Here is a 24,310-nt window from a genome sequence, read left to right as displayed (position 1 = left end):
CCCTTCCCTCCCTCTTATCGTGGCACCTCCTGGATGATGGGTCATCCCAGCATCTTGTCCACTGCCCTGGGTCAGAAGCAGTATCGCAAGACACAGCATATCCACAGCAAGGCTGCTTCACTAAACCAGTGCAGATGGAGAGATGATAATGGAAGAGAAGACAGTGAGAAGATGGGCAGAGTATTTTAGGGAGTTGCTAAATGTGAAGGAGGATAGGGAGGGAAAGTGAGTGAGGAGAGAAACAAGAAATCAAAATATAAACTTGTTCTAATATGGATGTGATTGAATACGTGCCAAGGGCTTGTGGAAAAAATTATCAGATGCAAAACTGGTTCAACAAAAAATGCTAGATATCTAGAAAATTTTAGATGTGGCTTGAAGAAAATGGAGAAGAGGTCCACAGATCTCTCCAGAAAGAAACTTATGACTATTGTCTGGAGAGCAGTGATCATAGGATTTTATGATAATTGGGGTTAGTATTATGTCACTTTTTAGGGCCATTAGATAGGTGCCTGAAACACTGCAGACAGCCTTATCTTTAGATTAGGTATGAATGTATTAAATGCCCTTTCTCTAGTATGATTATCTAAGAGTGCCAAACATCACTTCATGTCTACTCCACTGTCATCTGTTGCCTTTGGACCTCAGTAGTTTAAAACAAAGTACTAAATTGTATAAATCTTCTATGTTGCAAAGAAGTGTTATGCACTGTTATTGTAGACTAAAACTCCTAATTGAAGACATCAGTTACCTGTCCTTTTGCACCCAAATGATCATATCAATAGCACATAAAAACTAACTACTAACACTAGCATGTGAGCATGGATACCATCCAGTAAACTTAGAAGTTGAATGTCGCTTCATGATCCAGCATTGATATTCCTGAGCTGGCACCATGACTACCAAAACAGAAAGGACTTAATGACTTCTAACCAAGTCTTCAAAATGACTCCCAACCAAGTCTTCAATGTTCTTTGACTTAATAGACATGGCTATAACTTTCCCTTTCCCACACCTTCTTTTTCTTTCCCCTTCTCTCATCGATGCATCACTTGTTAATCAATATTATTCATTTATTTCTAATCTTTTTTCCCAACAGATGAGAAGCTGAATGAGATTGGGTTCAATACTCATGTGATGCCGGCACTCTACATTCTGCTAGATGTTGCTGTATCAGCTACTCCTCGACGACTGCTTCATGCATATCAGCCTTCGCTGTTCCTCACAGTTTATACAATCTTCAACCTCATATACTATTTATGTGGTGGTGTGGTGAGTGTGAAATAGGGTCTTTTACATGTGTATGTGTATCAGGGTTGGGGAGGGGTCAATATATGATTAGTACCTGCAAACCGGGCATTGGACAAGAGACAGGGATGACCACAAGGCACTAGGATAAGAGGGAAACAAGGGTGGGAGTGGCTGTATACCTTTGACTTGGCTACCACCCTTATAAGGAGGAAGAAGCCCTTGGTATATAGATATAGACCTGCACATGATGGCCATGTAGGGCAGATTAGGAGAGGAGCGTTCTCCTGCCACCTATTTCTAAAACCCATCAATAGCTGCATCCTTATTATGAAATGCAGCTTTTGAGGGCTTGCATTTGGTTTTTGGATGGGGGGCCCAATAATTTCCTTTATCAGCCTCTACTATTTTTATACCATGTTTCACATACTAAGAGCCGACAGAGTGTGACTGCTTCCCTCCTACTAACCAGTGACATTAATACTTTCTTGTAATCCAGTCAACACCAGTTTTAAATTAGGAACTAATGCTCTGTCTCTTTGCTGGGCCTATAGTCTTTCTGTCATATTTCACTACAGTATTTTTCTATCATTGTTTGCATAAAGAGAGGTGATAATTGATGATTTCTTCCCTCCAATAAGTGGGTGACAGAAATAGCCCCACATTTACACAACACAAGACTGCAAGTTAAAATGTATACCTAGAGAACTGTGAGAGGGCCTTAGGACCATTGTCATTTGCTGTAGGGTCACAAGTTTTCACTCTGAGAGTAGTATAACTGATGTGCTGAATCACACTGAACCTACAGGAACCAACAGTGTTTCTTGTTCATGCCATAGAGTAGTAACAAAAGTAGTTCACTAGTTCAAGAGAAACATCCAAGACTTGATGGAGACCTTTTTGCATTGCCTCAGATCTTGTTTACTGATTTAGAATGCTGCATCATCAAAGTCATAGTTGCTTAACATAGTTAACATGGCAAAGGGATATAATTGAGTAAATAATGAATATAATGCATTTGTTCCATGACTTTAATTGGGTTTCTTATCTCAGGACTATCTAGGAAGATCTGCTTTGTATCCAGTATTGGATTGGACTCGTCCAGGAATGACTATTGGCATTATGGGCACTGTCATTCTTGTTCTTATCCCCATCCTTCACTCTATACTCTGTGGACTGTATGCTGCCCGAGTGAAAGTGTGGAGGATTCTCAAAATTACCAGGTATGTGACATTGTTTTTTGGTTCCTATTTTACACCTTTCTTATTCTCATTTTATATTGGTCTACAGTACTGCACACTTGCACCAACACAAAAATATAATAATAAGAATCTTTAGTTCGCTTTAGTGACTGGTATTGGTTACCTCCATGTTATAGTCCTGGAAGATAGATGTCAAAAAGAATCTTTCTATGCCACCAATCTTCAAAATCCATCATCACTCACCTTCATCTGTAGGGAAAGCCCTGAGGAGGCAGACTCTCTGCTTCTAGACCAGACCCAAGATATCTCTCTTTCCTCTACTCACCTTCCACTTTTTCGTATGGTAAGAGCTGACAACTTGCATCTGTTCTCCTCCTCTTCCTCCTAGCCAGTGTCAATATGTACTATACAAATGCATAGTGGCCTCATTCCTGATTGTAAGGGGATTGGTTTAGTTAAAGTAGGCACCCACACCAAAAGACCTACATGTACCATCCATCCCATTTGTACACCTTGGGAGTGAAGGGCTACTTATCCCCCACCCCTACCCAGTAGACTCTTTGGATCAAACTCTGTACAGTGAGTGGTATCTCTATTTTAAGACACAGTAGCCCACACTAAAATAACATGGAGTCTGAGAGAGATCTGACAGGGCTTGAGAACCAGTCCAGACACTGCTGGGTGGTATGCTTCCAGTAAGTGAAACCTGAGGCATTAGTTGTTACAAAGCCTGTTTTCATCATGATGTTAACAAGCTTGTGGTTCCTTTCTAGGTGCTAGAACTGATGCAGTTAGGACTGCTAGATACTTCCCTCCATCCTGACACACTATCCTTTACCATTTTGCATGAAATCTTTCATCCATTCTAAGAGACGTCCTTTAAGGCCTCCAATATGTTCCAATCTGTACAATAGTTGTTTGCATAGCACCATGTCAAAGGCTTTCTCTAGGTCTAGGTGCACACAATCCATTCATACATTTCTCTTGCCCTTCAGTAAAAGTTCAACAGATAATTCAGCCATATATATATATTTTTTTTCTTTCTTTCTTTCTTTCTTTTTTCTTTTCCAAATTGGTTGTCTGCCAAAATCTCTGATTTCTCTAGATGATCCATCTTTCACAATTCTCATACAGTCATTCACACATCTATGTTCAGGTCACCATCCAATTTATTCAGTCTGTTGCCCCAGGTCTCTCTTGCAGGAGACCCAGGGCTCCCAGGTGACCAGCAGCAACCACTCAGGTAGACCATAACTCGAGGAAAACATATTGTGTTATTGTCTGAGTATGGCTAGGGTGGGACAGTGTAAGATTACAAAGGAAGAGCATGTTGACAGGAGACCTTTTGGTCCATAATTAGGTCAAATGCAGAAAAAAATAAACATGTAAACAAATAAATAAACAACTAGATAAAAGAATAGAATGAATAGATAATAAACAAAAATAATTTATAATAGATAAAAGATGATAATAATAAATGCTTATTCCATTCATTTACTACACAGTTGGCAAAGTTGTTTCTACCCACTTCCAAATTAAATTTATTTCCTAACAGTTTGAGACCATTATTTCTTGTCTGATTTGCATTCAGTGTGAAATTTTTTTCACTTTTGCTGTTGTCACTTCCCTTTAGAATCATAAAGACCTTTATCAAATCACCCCTGAGTCTACACTTTTTGGGGGAAAATAGATTCATATGTTTTATTCAACTTTCATATGATTTATTTCTGATATTTGGAATCCATTTTGTGGCTCACTGTTGTACTTTTTCCAATCTGTCAATGTCTTTAATGAGATTCAGTGACCATATGGAAACAGCATATCCCAAATGTGGATGAACTAATGACTTATATAGCTTCTAATGACAGATGGGCTTTTAAGATAAAAAGAAAATATGCAATCAGTCCTACAATCTTATTTGCTTTTTCTGAGGCAGAGATACACCGCTTAGATGAATTGAGATCATCACTAATAATTATGCCAAGATCCTTTTCACTATCCTTTTTTGTTAATAAATTTCCAAATAACCTGTAATCATACTTATTGAAATTTGTACCTATGTACATAACCTTACATTACCTGTGTTAAATCTCATTAGCCACTTTTTAGACCATTGCTGCAGTTTATCTAAATCTTCTTGAATATCTTACTAATTTAAGTGATCATTTGCCATTTTCCACAGTTTTGTATCATCAGCAAATTTGGAGACAATAGATTTTAGTACAGTCTATATCATTTATAAATACAATGAATAGGAGTCTGTGGTGGGGGGAAAAGAATACTGCCACCAAGTATTCCCACTTGGATCGTAAGAGGCAAGAAAAATGGGACGGGAATTTGGACCAGGCATCCTTCTCCCTGTAGCCCCACAGGGGACATCCCTAAAAAAAGTAAAGGCATAGCATAAGAGGGTCTAGGAGTTTTCCAACCAGCACCCTAAGGTTTGGATCTTTTAATGTGCATGGATGTGGTAAAGATGAGAGTAAAAGGGAAGAGATAGGTAGTATGTTTATGAGAAGAAAGATGTATGTGTTGGCTTTGAGTGAAACTAAGTTGAGAGGGAAGGGCAAATGTGAGCTTGGGAGTGTAATTGGGAGGTACTCAGGAGTGAAGAGAGGGAGAGAAGGGGTGGCTATACTAGTAAATGAAGAGATAGGTAAATGTGTAGTGGAATGGAAGGAGGTTTCCTCAAGGGTAATGTGGATGAAGGTGAAACTGGGAAAGAAGATGTGGGTTTTTGTAAGTGCATATGGACCCTCCGGTAGTGAGAAGAGTGTAGAAGAAAGGGAGGCTTTTTGAATAGATTTAAATGAGTGCATAGAGGGATTAGAGAGGAATGTCAATGTAATATTGGGAGACCTTAATGTTAGGGTAGGAAATGAACCAATTGATGGAGTGGTTGTGAAATGTGGAGTTCCAGGAAAGAATTGTAGTGGAAAGTTGATGGTGGAAATGTGTCTAGAAAGAGAGTTGATGATAGCAAATACAGTGTTTCAGAAGAAAGTCAAGCATAAGTACACATAGGAGAGGGTGGTGGATGGGTGGTAGATAGAGCGTTAATGGATTATGTAGTGGTAGATAGGCGTATGATAGGAAGAGTTAAGGATGTACATGTGCTAAGGGGAGAGAGTGGGGGAATATCAGATCATTTTTTGGTGGAAGGTAAGTTGAGAGTGGAGGATAGATGGAGAAAGAGGAAAGGGACAAAAGGTAGGGAGGTGCTTAGAGTGAACTCTTTAAATGAGAAGGAAAAGGTGAAGGAATACAAGAAGAAGCTGAGAGAGGAGTGGGAGGGAGTGAAGGATAGAGTAGAGCTAGGAGTGGAGGAGGAATGGAGATGGTTCAAGGAGGGAGTCACAAAGTGTGCAAAGATGGTGTGTGGAACAAGAAGGACGGGAGGAAATAGAAGGAAGGGTAGTGAATGGTGGGATGAGGAAATGAAGAAGGTTGTAGAAGAGAAGAAGCAAGCATTCACAGATTGGTTACAAAATAGGATGAGGGAGTCATATGAGAGGTACAAAGAAAAGAAAAGAGAAGTAAAGCACAAGGTAAAGGAGGCAAAGAGGAGAGCAGATGTGAAATGGGGTAAGAGTATGACAGAAAATTTTGAAAGTAATAAAAAGATGTTTTGGAAAGAAATTAAGAGAGGAAGAGGAGGCAAATCAAGTAGAGAAGAAAAGGTAAAAGGTGGAGATGGAGAGATGATAATGGAAGAGAAGGCAGTAAGGGGAAGATGGGCAGAGTATTTTAGGGAGTTGTTAAATGTGAAGGAGGATATGAAGGGAAAGATAGTAGCAGTGGGAAGTGCTAAGAAAATTACTGTGAGTGAGGAAAATGGAGGAGAAATAAGGAAGGATGAAGTGAAGGCAGTTGTTAAGATGATGAGAACAGGTAAGGCACCTGGTCTGGATGGATGCCATGCAGAATATCTAAAAAAAAAAAAAAAGGAGGTACAGTGATGGTGGACTGGCTGGTGAAGTTATTTAATGTTTGCTGGAGAGAGGGTAGAGTGCCGGAGGACTGGAGGAGTGCCTGTATAGTTCCACTTTACAAGGGAAAAGGGGACAAGTGTGAGTGTAGTAGTTTCAGAGGGATTAGCTTGTTAAGTGTAGTTGGGAAGGCTTATGGGAGGATCTTGATTGAGAGGATTAGGAGAGGAACAGAGTGAGTAATTGGTGAGGAACAGTGAGTTTAGGACAGGTAGAGGTTGCGTAGATCAAATTTTTGTGGTAAGACAGATATGTGAGAAAGCTATAGGAAATGGTAAGGATGTTTTTTGGGCTTTCATGGATCTGGAAAAGGCTTACGACAGGTAGACAGGAAGGCACTGTGGGAGGTTTTGCAGATATACAGGATAGGAGGAAAGCTTTTAGGAGCAGTCGAGTTTTTACAATAGTAGAAAATGTGTCAGGATTAGAAATGGAGAGAGTGAGTGGTTCAAGGTAAAGGTGTGACTTCGTCAAGGATGAGTTATGTCGCCCTGGCTGTTCAACATTATACATGGATGGGGTGGTGTGAGAGGTAAATGCAAGGGGGTTGGGTCAGGGATTGAAGATGATTAAAGAAAATGGAGAAAAGTGGAAGATAAGCCAGCTGTTGTTTAAGGATGACACTGCGCTTGTAGCAGGATCAGAAGAGGGATTGAGGAAGTTAGTGACAGAGTTTGGGAAAGTGTGTGAAAGAAGGAAGTTGAAGATAAACGTGGGTAAAAGTAAGGTGATGAGATGTACAAGGGGTGAAAGTGGCAGCAGACTGGAAGTGAGCATTAAGGGAGAGAGACTGGAGGAAGTGGATAGTTTTAGATACTTGGGTGCGAATGTGGCAGGAAAGAGAGGAGGGGAGGTAGAGGTAGAATGTAGATTGAGAGAAGCGAGTAAATGCCTTGGTGGATTAAAAAGTGTAATGAGAAATAGACATTTGTGAATGGATGCTAAGAGGAAATTGTATGAAGGAGTGATTGTGCCAACAGCACTGTATGGGGCAGAAACATGGAACATAAGAGAGGAAGAGAGAAGGAGTTTGAATGTGTTTGAGATGAGGTGTCTGAGAAGAATGATGGGGGTTACTAGGCTAGATAGAGTGAGAAATGAGGAGGTGAGGAAGAGAATAGGGGTGGGAAGGGAGTTGGGAGATATGGCGGATGAAAGTGATGGGATGGTTTGGACACATGGAAAGAATGAGTGAAGAAGGACAAGTAAAAGAGGTGTGGAGGGAGTGAACATGAGGGGGTGACCTAGGATGAGATGGATGGATGGGGTAAAAGGGGCTTTGGGGAAGAGGGGAATGTCTGTTGAGGAAGGATGGGAGAGGACAGAAGACGGGGTGAATAGAGAATGGTTGTATATGGATGATGTGATGCATGAGGTGGAATGGGTGGGGGATGGGGTGTGAAGTAGTATGTGTGAGAAAAATTTGATGCAGCCTGAAGGGATTTCTCCCCGTCTTCTCCTTTTCTGCATGAGGGGACAGAGAGGGGGGTCACCGATTTAATGAAGCGGCCTTGCTGTGGATGTGCTGTGTCTTGTGACACTGCTTCTGACCCAGGGCAGTGGACAAGATACAGGGATGACCCATCATCCAGGAGGTGCTAAGATACGGGGGAGGGTGGAGGGGAGTGAAGTGGAGTGGAGTGTATTAGGGATGGAATGGGTGGGAATGGTTTTCATGCCTTTGTTTTTTGGCTCCCTCCCGTGTAAGGGGGATACAGTTCATTCATCCACTGGCCAAGCAGGTTAGGGCGTCGTTATTTGTGGCGGAGGTCAAGATGATGACAACTCAAACCTTGCTCAGGGAAAGTTGAATTAAGGCAGTGGTCCCCAACCTTTTGTAGGCTGAGGGCTACATCTGTCATTATAAACACAGCAGAGGGCGCCTTCCCTAGAGAGAGAGAGAGCATCGTATGTAGCATCCGTCTGTCCCACACCCTCACTCACTCCTCCCTTCCAACACATTCTCTCTCTCCCGCACATAATAGGGTCCCGAGGGCGCCTTGGCACCTGCGATCTACAGGTTGGGTACCACTGAACTAAGGGCATGGTTTATTAAATTCCATGTTACAAAGTCCTCTGTAAGGGGCACCATCCCAATAGTGTTTTTTTTTTTTTTTTTTTTTTTTTTGGTTGGTTTTCATTTATTTGATATTACACTATATTAGATATAGAATGTAAAGATAATTAGACTATTAAAAATATTTGTTGACAGCATTATTTTTCTTTTTCAGATATATTCGTGAAGAAGATGAAGTAGTCAAAGTAGACTATCCTACAAGAGAACAAAATGTTTAATGATTAGTATAGCAACATATCAGCTGATTATTATTTAGTATGTGTACATTACATAACTTTTTTTTTATAGAATTTATATTTATTTGCTAGATATTATGAAGTTTTGCATTTTATTAATGTTTGTGTCATTGTTACAATGAACTGTGTAAATATTTTCAGACCAACTGTTTTAACGACACTGTGATAAGACTCGGTGTCCTTAATGGAGTGTAAATTAAATAGATTACTAGGGATGAATGAAAAAGATTTTGTGATAGAAATACTGGTATCAGTGATAAAACAGTAGCTGAATAGATAAAGGTAAACCTTGCTTATTCCAATGTATATATGGATGATTCCAAAGGCATTTAGAATAGTATAGGGGGAATCTCAAAGCTTTTAGTGTTTTTTTGCTTCCAGTAGTCATAACTTTTGATTCACCAAAAGCAATTATCAAAATTTATGGAATTTTTGCACAAATGGGCCAAAGTTATCACTCAGTAATGCTTAAGTATGTACAGTCATCGGTGACCAGCATATTGATAAAAATATGCATACATTTACCAATGTTTTGTTATGCCATGAATAACAAATATATTTTCATGTGACTTGCAAGTAGTTTTATTAAACTATATGTGTGCTGGTCAGAATCTGTTGGTACCATGGGTGCTAGTCAGAATCTGCTGCCATTATGTATGCTGATGCACTCACTAAGTCTGTGACCTGGATGGTTTCTAATGTGGTGATTCATAGTCACATAGAAGTATTTACCTGGTTGTATTTTACGGGAATGGGAGCTACGCTCGTGGTGTCCCACCTTTGTATCTTGCTCTTAAAGTCATGAATGGTTTTTGTGCTCACTATTTCATTTTCCAGTTTGTTCCAAGTGTCCACCACTCTATGTGGAAAACTGTTTTTCTTCAGATCTCTTCTGTAGCTATGTTTTTTTATTTTCTTTCCATGTCCTCTTGTGCTTCTCTTGTCCCAGTTTAACGAGTCCTCTCTATCAAGTATTTCTGTGCCCTTCATGATTCTGTAGATGCTCAGTAGGTCACATCTCTCTCTTCTGTGCTCCAGAGTCGGTAACTCCAGTTTAGCCAATCTCTCCTCATATGACAAGTTTGCAAGTGCAGGTGCCATTTTTGTGGTGCTCTCTGGATTCTTTCTATTTTCTTTATATTCTTTTTGGTACTGGGTGACCACAATGTCACCGCATATTCTAGTCTAGGCCATATCAGTGTGACTAATATTTTTTTAATCATCTCTTTGTCCAAATATGTAAATGCCACTTTTATTGATCTTAGCAAATTGTAGGATTCTGCGACAATTTTGTTTATCTGTTTATCATAGGACAAGTCATTTGAGATAATTACACCCAAATCTTTTTTGGATCTCTCCTTCTTTACCTCCTTGGTTCCAATTTTATATTGTCCTGATATTCTATTTTTGCTTTTTCCAAACTCCATTATACTACACTTCTTAATATTGAAGTCCACTTCCCATTTCTGACTCCTGTTCCATACCTTATTCAGGTCTTCCTGCAGTGATTCACAATCCTTTTCAGTTTTTACTTTCCTTAACAGTTTGAAGTCGTCTGCAAAGAAGCTCATGTAACATTTCACATCATCATCAGTGATCACCTCTTTCCAACCTGAATAGGTACTTTGTCAAAAGCTTTTTGTAAGTCCTGGAAGGCACAATCAGCCCATCCATTCCTTTCTTGCACTATGTCTATTAATCTTGAGTAGAAACATATCAAGTTTGGCACATGATCTTCCCTGTCTGAACCCAAATTGTCTTGGGTTTATTATATTATCATCTTCCAGGTGTTTTACCCATCTATTCTTGATATTTTCTTACAAATTTTGGCTATAGTGCTTGTTAGTGAGACTGGCCTGTAGTTAGTTGGTTCTTCCTTGTTTCCTCCTTTATATATTGGTACAATGTTAGCATTTTTCCAGTCTTTTGGTATTTTTCCTTCTTTAAGTGAGCAACTTATTATGTTATGTATTTTGTCCGTTAGTTCTTATTTGTAATCTTTTAGAATCCAATTTGCAATTACATCCAGGCCATGTCAAGGTTTGATAGATGTTCCAATATTTCTTTTTGTGTTATTGTTATCTCACTCATGGGGGGAAAGCACCTTTCATTACCTTCATCCCAATATTGTGCTTTCTCTCTCGTGAAGACAGATTTGAAGTGGTTATTCATGACATCAGCCATTTCTAATTCTTCTGTGTATTCTATATTCCCTTGGCATAGTTTCACCATTTCCTGTTTGTATTTAAGTTTACCATTCATGTATCGATAGAATAGCTTGGGTTGCTCTTTGCATTTATCTATAATATCCTTTTCATGGTTCCTTTTTTCCTCTCTTCTCACTTTAACATACTCATTTCTATAGTTTATATAAACTTGCCATTTTCCAGGTTTTTTATCTTTTCTCCATCTTTTCCAAGTTCTGTCCCTTCTATCTTTTGCCTCACTGCATCTATTGTTGAACCAGCATTTAATGTACACTCTAGCTTCTGTCTTGGTACATGCCTATTCATCAAGATATCCCATTTCTCTTCCACTATTGTCTCTTCCATGTAAAATTTTTCCCAGTTTGCATTCTGGAAGAATTTCTTTAGTTTTGCAAAGTCCGTTTGTTGTACATCAATCTTCCTTTCCTATGCTTTTCATTTCTCTCCATGTATATTTCTTCCTTTAGTTCAGTGTCAATGAGTATATGGTCACCCTTTCCAATTGGTGTCTTTTATTGGATTTTATCCACAATTTCAGGTTCTGTTGTAAATATTAACCTCTTCACTCTGGGGCACATCGCACGTCTGGCAGCATTAGCTGCTCGATGTGCGATGTTGCATCATAATAATCGCATTATGAAAAATAAAGTCAGTGCTCAATCGTTCGTTCTCTTTCACCCGTGTATTTTGATAACCATAGAAAATATGATGAAGCCAGTTTAGAGAGAATGGAGGTTACGTAGGTATGACTACAATAAATATGATCAAGATGCTGACGTCGGCATCATCGAGGACCCACTTGCTCCCCATGCCGCCTATGTAGGTGTCACCGTATGGAAGTGGTTAAATCTAGTTTCGACGGCTCCTCATTATTTCTGTATCTGGTGTTTTCACTGACCCACTGAGTCATTGTATATTCCATGGTCATGTCCAGTAGTACATTACCCCACAAGTCTTCTCCTCTCACTGTCATTTTCTCCCAACAAATTTCTTTGCAATTGAAGTCCCCCATAATTACCAGATTACCCCTGCCAATTAGTTAATTTAATGATTGCCTTGAATCATCTAGCATTTTTGTATGCTCGTTCTCTTTCCAAGCATTCATTTTTGGGGGCACATACGTCACCACAAACTTTCTACTTTTCATGTTCTTGTCCTTGACTTTTATCATGATCAGTTCTACATTACCTTTGCCCTCCACAATTTTTGTCACATTCAAGTTTTTCTTGGCCAAGAACATGATTCCTCTTCCCTGTTTCTTGTCTCTGTTTTTAATCCAGTAATTGTATAGTCCATGTCCAACATTGATGGTATTTCACCCCTTAGTTTAGTCTCCACAATTCCCATTATATCTGGTTCTTCTAGCAGGTAATCATTAAGTTCACTCAGTCCTAAAATTAATCCATCAATGTTGGTATTGGTCACTTTCAATTTTCTTCTTTCTCCATTTTTTTCTGTCTTTGGTTCACCCATTTGTTGTACCATGTCCTCAGTCTCATGTCGATTACTCTCCAATAGAATTCCTTGCAGGTACCTGCAGGGTTGGTCATCTCAATCATTCTTATGAAGGAAATTAACAATTTTAACCCCTTCGATACGATGACACCTACGTAGGCGTCATGATGAGTAAGTGGGTACACGAGGATGCTGATGTCGGCGTCTTCATCATATTTTCTATGGTTATCAAAATTCACAGGTGAAAGAGAACGAGCAATACATGGTAACTTTATTTTTTATAATGCAAGTATTATGACACAACATCGCACGTCTGGCAGCTAATGCTGCCTGCGAGATTTTGCCCCATATTGAAGGGGTTAAATACCTCAACCAGGGCAGGCCTACACCATGAGGGTGACTGGGCAATTAAATGCCAAGGCTCAAGTCTACCAGTGTGTGTGTCAATCGTAACTTGGCCGTGCCATTTACACTTCTGTTTCTTTGTATGGTTTGGATATTTATTATGCACTAATCTGAGCAAACTTTTTTACATTAACTTGCTCTATAGTGGTCACCCATTTGGTTTACAAATGAGACACCACTACATTGCTCAGCCACACCTCAAGACAACCCAGCGAGGTCACAACATATTACAGGAAATACACCAACATAAATATATAAGAAAATTTACACATTGGTCCCAGAAGGCAATGGAGACATGGATCTTCAATCTTTCAGAGTTAAGAACTTCAGTAGTATTAGGCTTTGAATTCAGAATCCTAAATTTATTACCATGAAGTGACTCCATTATCACAAATGGACCTAAGTATTCCCAATTCAATTTAGATTTACGGTCTGGCACTGTTCTAAAGAAAATATAAATCTTAAAAGGAACAAGGGTAGACAGGCCTTAACAGCACCTTAACTTACATTCTCTGGGAAGATGCAGAGTGCAAGGTGATCTAATAGAGGTGTTCAAGTTGATCAAATACTTTAACAAGGGTGATGCAAACAAGGTCATCATATTAAGGCAATAGGGCAGGACTTGCAGTAATGGATTTAAGGTGAACATATTTGTATTTAAGAAGGAAATAGGCAAGAATTGGTTTACAAATAAAGTGGTCAATGAGTAGAAAAGACTTAGTAACCATGTAGTGAGCGCTGAAACTATCGGTTGTGTTAAGAAAAGGTTAGACAACTTTTTGAATGGAGATGACAGGTGGTAATGGACATGGAACTACCTACCATAAGCCTTATGGTCTCTTGCAGTCTCCTTCATTCTTATGTTATTATGATTGTATTGTCTCAGCAACATTTCATTCTGTGATGCCAGCAAACATTTGTGCACAATATCATGAATAATATACAAAGTTTTCAAAAGAAATAAAAGGAGATTGTATGAAGGTATGATTGTGCCAACAGCACTGTATGGGGCAGAGACATACAATATAAGGGAGGAAGAGTTTGAATGTGTTTGAGATGAAATGTCTAAGAAATATGGTAGGGGTTACAAGGTTGGATAGTGTGAGAAATGAGGTGAGGAGAGCAGGGGTGGAAAAGGAAATGGGAGATAGGATTGATGAAAGAGTATTGGGATGGGTTGAACACATGAAAAGAATAAGTGAAGAAAGATTTGTAAAAGAAGTGTGGAAGGCAGAGGTAAATGGAGTGAACATGAGAGGGAGACCAAGGATGAGATGGATGGGGTGAAAGGGGCAATGAACAAGAGGGAGATGTCTATTGAGGAAGGGAAAATGAAGAAGATAGGGGTGAATGGGGAATGGCTGTGTATGGATGATACTGTGATGCTTGGAAGGGATGTAGAGGACAAGGAGTGGTTATGTGTGAATGATATTTTGACACAGCTCAAAGGGATTTCTCCCCATCTTCAATATTTCTGCATGAGGGAGGGTTGCTGATTAAATGAAGCACCCTTGCTGTGGATGTGCTATGTCTTGTTACATTGCTTCTGACCCAGGGCAATGGGCAAGATTCAGGGATGACCTGTCATCCATGAGGAGCCAAAATGAGAGGGTTGGTGAATGTGAGTGAAATAGGTGGGAATGGATTTGTGCCTTTTGATTTTGGGTACCTCCTTGGTAAGGGGGAAAAAGCCCTTTATATATGTATGTATTCAAATGAAATTTATCATAATCATCAGAGGAATACACAGGTTTACAAGGCTGAACAAGAAGACCATGCAGAAACCTTTTTTCTACTGCAAATGCAATGTAATAAGATGTCTTACTTGTAGAGGCATTCACTGAACCATTAATACTAGCCACTATTTGTGGAAGCTAATCCTCCCAAGTGTTAGCAAGATTCACTGCCACATGATGTAAGATGTCCAAGATTTTCTTATTTGTATATTCAACTAATTCATTCAAGGATAGATAATAAAATGTAATAAATGTTTGAGAAATATTAGATTTACAAACATTCTTAAGTACTGCATTTCTAAACTCTTTGCCATATCACTAAGCAATACTAAAGAAGTAGTAAATGGATGGGTTACATGGGGTACAAATGCATGAGCAACCACAGATGAAGATTTATTAGGTAAAGCAGCCAAAATTACATAGCAACTAAAATGATATACACAAATAAGCACATGTGTAGAACCCTGATTACTACAGGAGAGATGCAGTAAATCAATAGCCACTGTATCAAATGGTCCATTATGAGTGGGATACTATAGGATAAGAGCTATAAAAGTGTAATGTAGTAATGTCAAAATACATCTTGGGCCAATAATAGCATTTATGAGCCATTGTCAATGACTTGTCATGACAAGGATGACCCGTGTGTGGAACATCATTAACAAGCTGTGATACTATAGGAACTAATGATTCTGGGATTACTAACTGATTGACATTTCCTTCCTTTAAAGATTATGACAAAATATCATTATCAATTGAAAACTAATGGAATAGATAATCTAGATAAGAGGAGATCATCACCTGACTCTAGATTATATATCCCTTGACCAGACTGGGTCTTTATGCTGGGCCTCACCAAGTTTCATAAAAGAAAATTTGTTCATTTTGGTGATTGCAGCAAGAGCTATGTTATGAAACAGAGCATCTGCTACTACATTAGCTCTTCCCAGAAGATATTTGAAGGTAGGGTTGAACTCTTCAGTTGTAAGAAGCCATCTACCTATTCTGTCTGTTATGTTCATAATTTTAAAAAATTGAATCCCATTTGTATGATCAGTATAGACAGTTACTGGACATCCAAAAATTAATTCTTTTAAATGCTTTTTTGTCCAAACTACTACTAAAGCTTCAAGATGAGTAACTGATCAACTTAATTCTGCCTGCTTGAGACTACAGTTAGTATAAGCAAGGGGTTGCAGTCATTGACCTGGTACTTCCTAGGTCAAGACAGCACCTATGCCAGTTGTACTAGCATCTGTATAGATCTCAAAGGAGAGGGTATAACCTGGGAAAACAAGACCTTTCTTGAGCCTATCAAAACATTGTTGATAACATTTATGCCACAAAAAGGGAGTATCTTTCTTAAGCTTTGGAAGAGAAGCCAGTTCAGCTAAACTTCTAATGAATGCACAATAATATCCTGCAAGACCTAGAAAGGAACAAACATTTTCTGTTATCTTTCAAATGGGGAAATCCTGTACAGCCTCAATTTTTGCTTTGGTAGTATGAATACCATTCTTATCAACAGCATGTTCCAAAAATTCAATACAATACTTTAAAAATTGACACTTAGGAAAATTAAACTTAAGACTGGCCTCTAGATTTCTGTGGAGGTAGAATGTAGATTGAGAGAAGTGAGTAAATGCCTTGGTGGATTAAAAAGTGTAATGAGAAATAGACATCTGGGAATGGATGCTAAGAGGAGGTTATATGAAGGAGTGATTGTGCCAACAGCAATATACAGGGCAGAAACATGGAACATAAGAGAGAAGGAGTTTGAATATGTTTGAGATGAAATGTCTGAGAAGTATGATAGGGGTTACTAGGCTAGATAGAGTGAGAAATGAGGAGGAGAACAGGGGTGGAAAGGGAGCTGGGAGATAGGGTTGATGAAAGAGTATTAGGATGGTTTGAACACATGGAAAGAATGAGTGAAGAAAGATTAGTAAAAGAAGTGTGGAAGGAGTGAATATGAGGGGGCGTCCTAGGATGAGATGGATGGATGGGGTGAAAGGGGCTTTACAAAAGAGAGGAAGGACAGAAGATAGGGGTGAATGGAGAAGGGTTGTGTATAGATGAGGCTGTGATGCATGAGGGGGAGTAGGTGGGGGATGGGGGGTGAGGAAGTATGTATGAGAAAAAATTGTGATGAAGCCCGAAGGGATTTCTCCCCGTCTTCTCCTTTCTTGCATGAGGGGACGGAGAGGGAGGGTCACCGAATTTATGAAGCGGCCTTGCTGTGGATGTGCTGTGTCTTGCGACACTGCTTCTGACCCAGGGCAGTGGACAGCATGCAGGGATGACCCGTCATCCAGGAGGTGCCAAGATAGGAGGGTAGAGGGGAGTAGAATATATGGGAAATTAAATGGGTAGGAGTGATTTCTATGCCTTTTTCTTTTTGGCTACCCCCCCCCCCCCGTATAAGGGGGAAAAAGCCTTTGGTATATGTATGTATGACTACCAAGATCCTTAGACACAACAATAAAGTCATCCATATAAATAGACCATGGGCAATAAGACCTTGAAATATACTGTTGATCAATCTCAGACATGTAAGGGGTACAAATCCTATGGTAATGACCCTGTATAGGGAAGACGGTAATCTCACGTGACTTTGGTTCCAGCGGAATCTGCCAAACTCCTGCTTTCAAATCCAAGGAAGAAAAGACAGTATTTCCTTTGCCAATACACTGCAACAAGTCACTTAAAACTGGTAATGGGTAAGTATATATAACTACTAGCAACTCGTGAATTCATTCACAGAGGACCATCATTAATACTGGAGCCATCACATGCTGTAATATAGGTTATTTATCATACTCAAATCATTGCATATCATGTGTATTCCATACATTAGCTCTCTTTTGTAATTACGATATAAAAAATAGTGGGACAAAACAATTAGTGATGCATTACTTCCAAATCCCAGACCTACATACTATCAAGTCAATCTCTTAGGGTTTAATTACTTTAGTGATGTTTGCCCTAATTAATGAGAGTGTAGCAATATTTTTTTAAACAGGTTTTTGTCAAATCAGAGGGAAGGAGAAAGTATAAGGAACATTTAACATTTAAAAGATTTTATTATAAAATTTTAATCTTGGTTCAGCCATGGGACTGAAGGTCCCGTAAGGTCATGAATAAAAGAGAGATTCACATCTACTCTACTACTCTTCACCTTCTGTACTCTTTTCTCAACTCAACTTCTTAACTAAATATGCATACCTTTTGGAGTTGTTTATATATTTGTATTGGCATGACATCATTTAAGGAATATGTTAGGGTCATTCGACCCCTTCAGCACATTCAAATCAAGGTTCATTCAGAACATCACTCCTACTTTTTCCGTTCCCACACCTCCACTAGATGAATCACGTGGCAGTTTTGCCATACGTGCAAAACATACCTATATAACATCCATAGTCTTGTGAGACATTCAAAATGTACTTCTCTACATTTGTATGTTTGTATCTACCGTACCTACTTACAGTTACGTATTGATAATATAACATACAATTATAATACATTTCTGTAATCATGCATAGACATGACACATACCTACCAAAAATTCTCTCACAGAGAGGCTACCAGGTTGAGAGGGGCGTGGATAATAACGTAGATTATGGACTACATTAGTTGGAGGTGTGAAGATAAAGCCTTGTGTAGGTTCTTCTCTTTAATTTGTTCAACTTCTCAACTTGGAAGGTGGGCCTAGTCTGTTGCTTGCCACCTAAGGAGCAATGAAGAAAATGAGTGACAGCTGCCAACACATTTTCACAATCTATATTTATTTACATATTATTTATGTTTATGCTATGTACAATATATATGGATGATGCTGTGATGCATGAGGGAGAGTGGGTGGGGGATGGGGGGTGAGGGAGTATGTATGAGAAATAAATTGATGCAGCCCGAAAGGCTTGCTGTGGATGTGCTGTGTCTTGCAGCACTGCTTCTGACCCAGGGCAGTTGATAAGATGCAGGGATGACCCGTCATCCAGGAGGTGCCAAGATAAAAGGGAGGGAAGAGGGTAGAGGGGAGTGGAGTATGTTGGGGATGGCATGGGTGTGAGTGGTTTCTATGCCTTTGTTTTTTGGCTACCTCCCGTGTAAGAGGGAAAAGAGCATTGGTATATATGTACAATATGGATCTGAGTGTGAACACCCAATAATCATAAATTTATATCTACATATATAGATGAAGAACATTGAAATAGAAATATACGTTATGGTTATGATGAAGCTTGTGTTGGTTAGGATTCCAGAGTAGGTGGCTGGTAGCAGCTGGCCAAAGGTCAGATCACACAATAGGGATCCATGAGCTTGCAAGTATGCATGCACAAGTATAGACTCAATAATCATAATTCAAGGGCAAGTATAAAGACATATAGGTATTGCCTTGCAATAGATGCTCAACACAGCCACCATCACTGTCCCCAGTAAATCTTAATGGAAAAAGAATATATATATAAATATACAGTATATGAAATTGACCTATAATGTAGTCATACATGGATCTGAGCAAGTAATAGGATAATATTGATGTCTAAATAAAATTTACTAATCTTAAGAACATCTGAAAGAATATACTATTTCCGTTCACCCAGGCAAGATGCAATCTTATGGAGGGGTGGCTCAACTGCGAAGGTTGTATTGAGGGAGAAGAGTAGGGCGAAGAGGTTGAGAGGATTTCTGAGGCTACTCTATAGTAGGGGTAGTGCTAACTGATGTTAGAACATTCTCTATGTCGAGACCATGGGAGCTATTCTTATATGATATATGTGCAATACTGTCTTTGTAAGATCATGCAACCTGAGTGTTTTGACTTTATTACTTGACTCCCGTCCAATGACGCGAAAAGGTCCAGAGAATTTAGAGGAGAACTTTGAGATGGGGGTGTGGGTGAGGGTGTAAACAATGTCTCCAATTTCAAATTTACAATCTCTCGCTTATTTGTCATGTAGACATGCCATATTGTCCTTTGCAAGAGTAAGGGTGCTATGGATTTTTTTTTTAAAGACTATTGAAGTTTGCTACTTTCACTTTAACATCATTGAAACTGTAGATGGGAGGTAATTCTGAAACAATTAAGGTCATATGGGAGTCTTTTGTCTGAGCCAAAGAGGACAAAATTGGGTGAGTCCTATAGCAACCTGTTTATGGCACTGTTAATGCAAGCTTGAATCATTAGAACACATTCATCCCAAGAAGCAAAGACCATTGAGAATTTTTCAGTTCTGGTGCTCAACTAAGCCATTTGAACTAGGATGATAAACAGTAGTATTACATTTTGTGATTTAAAAGGATTTACAAATATTTTAAAGAATCTCATTGCTGAACTCAGTCCCGTAGTTAGAAATCAGAGTTTTGGGTGTAGTGAAGGGGCATATGGGTTTGTCAACAGGGGTCTGTGCCACATGTTATGCTGTCTTGTCTGGTAGGGGGAAAGAATACAAAATTGAGAGAAATGGTCGACACAGGTATTGGTTTCCGCTGGTGGTAAGTGGCAACTTAAGGAGGTCAATAGCTACTGTTTCGAATGGTTTGCAAGGGGTAACCTTTGTGAGACGCACAAGAATGGCAAGCATCTTTGTAGGAGTGTATATCCTTCCTCATGGTTAACCAGAAGTATTGCAATCTGGCTTGTGTAATGCATTTCCCCTTGCCAGGGTGTATAGCAATGAGAGAGTCGTGTAGGAGTTTCAGAACTTCAGGAATGAGGTCCGTAGGGACTAAAAGCTGAAACACTGACCGTTTGGGTTCATGTTTGTTCACCAGTGTTGATTCGTGATAGAGCATGTCATCAACTAATGTGTATTTGTTAAGATTCTGAGGGAAGTTATCCATATCACTTGTGTCTGCAGATTCGAGGAAATACATAACACGTTTCGATAGATGGTCTGATCTTTGCGCTGCAGCTATGCGCGCTTGAGAGTAACTGAAATGGGTTTTTGCTTATGGTTGCGACATGGCGACTGAGAGCGTCCGCTACTAAGTTTGCTCTACCCTATAAAAGATGAAAGGTGGGCATGAACTCCTGTATCACGAGGAACCAGCGAGCAAATTTTCCTGCTAGGTTCTTTCCTTTGAAGAGGTGTAAGATAAGTTGATGGTCCTTGTAGATGTGTATGTCTTTGAAGTGTTTGAATGCGTAAATTAGTCTGTAACTGAGTAATTTTGTTTGTGTATGTTGAGTGTGCGGTTAGCATAGGCAATTGGCCTAAGTTTTATGTCGTGTTGTTGCATGAAGACTGCGTCAAGTCCTGTGTAGGATGCATCTATGTATATTGTGAAAGGAAGCTTGTGATTTGGAAAAGCAAGGACAGGTCCCGTGGTTAAGGTCCTTTTTATGCCATTAAAGGCTTTCTCTTGGTCAGTTGTCCAATTAAAATGATTGTCCTTCTTAAGTATCGAAGTTAATAGTGCTGTTATATCAGCGTAACCTTGAATATATCGCCTGTAAGAAACCTGATAGACCAAGGAATGAACGTATGTGGTCAATAGAAGTAGGGCGTGGAAATTTAATGACTGCCTTGACCTTGTCCTGCGAGGTTAAAATGTCTCGTGAGTTAAGGACATGCCCTAAAAAGTGTTTCTTTCTGAAGGAAGGACCACTTCTTAAGCTTCAGTTTGAGGTCTGCTTTTGCTAGTCGTGAAAAGACAAGTGTTAACAGTAAGTGCTCGCTAACCGATTTCAAAGCGATGATCACATCATCGAGGTACATAAACACAGAATGGCCTATGAGACCTGCAAGGATTGTATGCATAAGAAGTGTGAATACTAAAGGAGCTGAAAGGATATTCATGGCTAGTTGTCTGAAGTAACAGTGTCCTGTGGGAGTGCTAAACGCTGCCAGGGGTCTAGACTCTGGAGCAAGCGGGATCTGGAAATATCCCGACATAAGGTCCAATGTCGTGAACACTACGTTCTTTTCACTGACGGAGTGTAAGAGGTCTTACAATACAAGGATCGGGTGTCTATCTAATATAATTTATTTAAATCCCTGAAGTCTACTATTGGACAGAAGGAACCATCGTGTTTAGGGACAACAAAGAGAGGGAAATGCCATTCACTGATTGATAGTTCAATGATGTCCTGAGTAATCATGTCTTGGATAAGGTTATCTATAATCATGCGTTTACTGTGTGGCATTATATATGCGGGAATGTAACGCGGCTTGGAGTTCTCACGAAGGGGTATGTGATGCTGAATGAGGTTAGTAACTCAAGAGGGGTTTACCTGGAGTGGCAATAATTTTCCTGAACTTGTTGCAAAGTGCAATCAAGTCTGCTTGTGCACCAGGAAAGTCTATGGGGCTGAAATGTGATGCATCAATGGGTTCCTGTGACATGGACACGTCGGAAGTTATAGTACAAACTTGAGAAGTAGGGAATTGGTCATCCAAGACTTTGATGTGTGATGGATGTACTTCCAAATTACAAATATTTGTACCGTGAGGCGGAGTGGTGCGTTAGTGTCACTGACAATCAAAAGACAAATGTGTCCTTTCTTTGACGTTGAGCTGGTGACTATGAGAAATGTAATTGACACGGCAAGTTCATGGAAACAGTGTCTTTGGGTTGATGAGCACTGCGTGTGTTTGCATATAGGTAGCACTTCTGAGACTGGGGTGGATTTGATGTTGAATTCCTCTATGAGGGGGCAAGAAATTTTCCTTGGTCGATGAAATACCAACGATATTTAATGGGTGTTTAATCTAATCTTCGTATGCCCATCTTCACCTCAGGTAGGAGGAGGTCCCAGGGAGGAAAGGGGTCTACTAGGCACTGAGCAATGAGGCAGCGATCGCTAGGTCGAAATCCGGCTTGGAGACACAGGTCTTTAACAGAGCCAGGCAGGCCTTGGATGGGCTCGCCGGGCGGTGCATATTTGTTCGTGTGGTACTGACTTCGGAAGGCCGAGTGCCACATGTAGGGCTTGACATTCTATTCTTACCATGGAGAGTAGTTTCTGTCTGGGTAGGTCGTGCAATACTGCGGCCGCGAAGAGAAGCCTTGTGCGAACGAGGCTCTGGACGATGGGAATAAGAGTTTCCAGGTGTTGCCCCTAGGATTCCTTTCGAATCGCTCGAACTAGATCCAAAGCTCTCTGAGCATTGAGGGTGGCTTGCTGGATGTGGATCGTCCATTGGCCATTTCTCTGGAACGTTACTCCTAAATAGAGGACGGACTTTGCTGGTTCGACTGGCGTACCACATATATTTATCCTGTTCCAGTCCGGATATGTGCCGCTGTTGTATCCTGCCAGGTGTGCTGGTATGTAGACAGTCTTCTTTGTCGAGAGTGTGAACTCTAGGCTGTTTAGTTGGGTCACCACGATGTCTACTTGGTCTTGAAACTTTCGGAGTTCCGCCTTGTGGTGAACCGAGTTCTTTTTGGGTCGCCGGTGCCTGGATTTCCTCCACTGTATCACCCCGTACTCCTTTGTCCACGTCCGCTAGTAGTGTGAATAACAGGGGGGGGATACGACTGAGCCTTGGAGGGCACCCATGTCGATCTGCGCCCTGCTACTCAGGACACCCTCTCTCCTCACCTCGATAGACCGGTTGGAGAAGGACCGGATGAAATTGTACATAGTTGGAGATATGCCTATGCCCTTCATCTTGAAGAGGAGCTTCGCGTGTCAGACTGTGTCGAAAGCCTTGGCTAAAAAAATAAAATAAATAAATAAAAACAGGTGTTTAGGATCCTCTTTTGTCTCTGGGCTCTTCTGATACGCTCAGAGAGTCGTACGACGTGATTTACAACGCTTCTTCATTTCCTAAACCCCGCCTAGAGTTTGGGGTGGGCTACCTTGGAATCTACGTGGTTTCTCAGTCTGGCGAGAGGTATCATCTCGTAGACCTTACCTATATGTGAGGTAAGGGCTACTGGCCTGTGGTTTTTCGATCTTGGTGCTGGTTTGGCCTCCTTTGGTGATGGGGGTTATGACGGCGTGCCTCCATGCCGTGGGGACAATACCTTCATTACAGCATTTGTTGAAGAGGGCAAGGACTTCTTGCATTCAGAGAGGTAGGTTCCTTAGGAGCGGGTATGTGACCTAGTTGGCGCCGAGGGACTTCTTTTTTCCGCCGGTTGCCCTCAGGGTCCACCGTAGCTCGTGCAGAGTGAGTTCGGTGTCTGCCCTGAGGGGTGGAGAGGTCCATATGGGCTTCCTCTTCCATGCGGTCCTTTCGCTGGTTTTCTGGGAGACTTCTTGTTGAGCTGGCTCTGACGAAGTGCTTTAAGAAACCCTCCGCCCTTTTTTTTCCTGGTGTGTGTAATGTCCCTCCGTCAAGATTAATGAGGTTCCTGCTAGGGGAACTGTAACGCATATCAAGTGTTTTTAGTCTGTTCCAAACAGCCGTAAGGTCCGTCCTGTCCTCCTCACTCTTCCTCCAGAAGTCCAGCTTGACTCCGGCAATGGTCCTCTTGCACTCTGCGTTGGCTTTTTTCATGGAGACGAGGCATCTTCTGCCCCTTCTTTCAGGTACCGATGGTAGGTCCTTCTCTTTTCTTGTATGGGTGTTAGGCATGCATCCGTCCACCATGGGTGGCCCCGTCTACCGTTTCCTAGTTTGACCAGGGGGATAGAGTGTCGTGCTGCTGCGAGGATCGTGGTGGTGAAAGCTTCATTTGTTCCGTCGATGGAGTTATCTGGATCGTGGTGGTAGGACGCCCTGGTTAGGAAGGCCTGGTAAGTGTTTCAATCCGCTTTTTTAAGATTGAATTTGCCCTGCGTTTGGGGAAGGTGA

General features: G+C 40.5%; 1 protein-coding gene across 3 annotated transcripts in view; it reads left to right on the top strand.

The window, feature by feature from the left end:
- The window catches only part of LOC143035142 (uncharacterized), an 86,951-nt gene extending 77,627 nt beyond the window's left edge, over positions 1–9,324 (top strand). For all 3 annotated transcript variants that reach the window (XM_076201762.1, XM_076201761.1, XM_076201763.1), the window contains 3 exons: positions 1,100–1,272; positions 2,302–2,471; positions 8,671–9,324. In XM_076201762.1, the coding sequence (XP_076057877.1) occupies positions 1,100–1,272; positions 2,302–2,471; positions 8,671–8,734 (407 nt within the window). In that variant the 3' untranslated portion in view covers positions 8,735–9,324. The remainder of the gene's footprint in view (positions 1–1,099; positions 1,273–2,301; positions 2,472–8,670) is intronic.
- The last annotated feature ends 14,986 nt before the right edge of the window (positions 9,325–24,310 follow it).

This window comes from Oratosquilla oratoria, chromosome 18 (assembly GCF_046742065.1).
Source record: "Oratosquilla oratoria isolate Oo_2021 chromosome 18, ASM4674206v1, whole genome shotgun sequence".
NCBI lineage: Eukaryota > Metazoa > Arthropoda > Malacostraca > Stomatopoda > Squillidae > Oratosquilla > Oratosquilla oratoria.
This window is presented reverse-complemented; position numbering and strand designations above follow the sequence as displayed.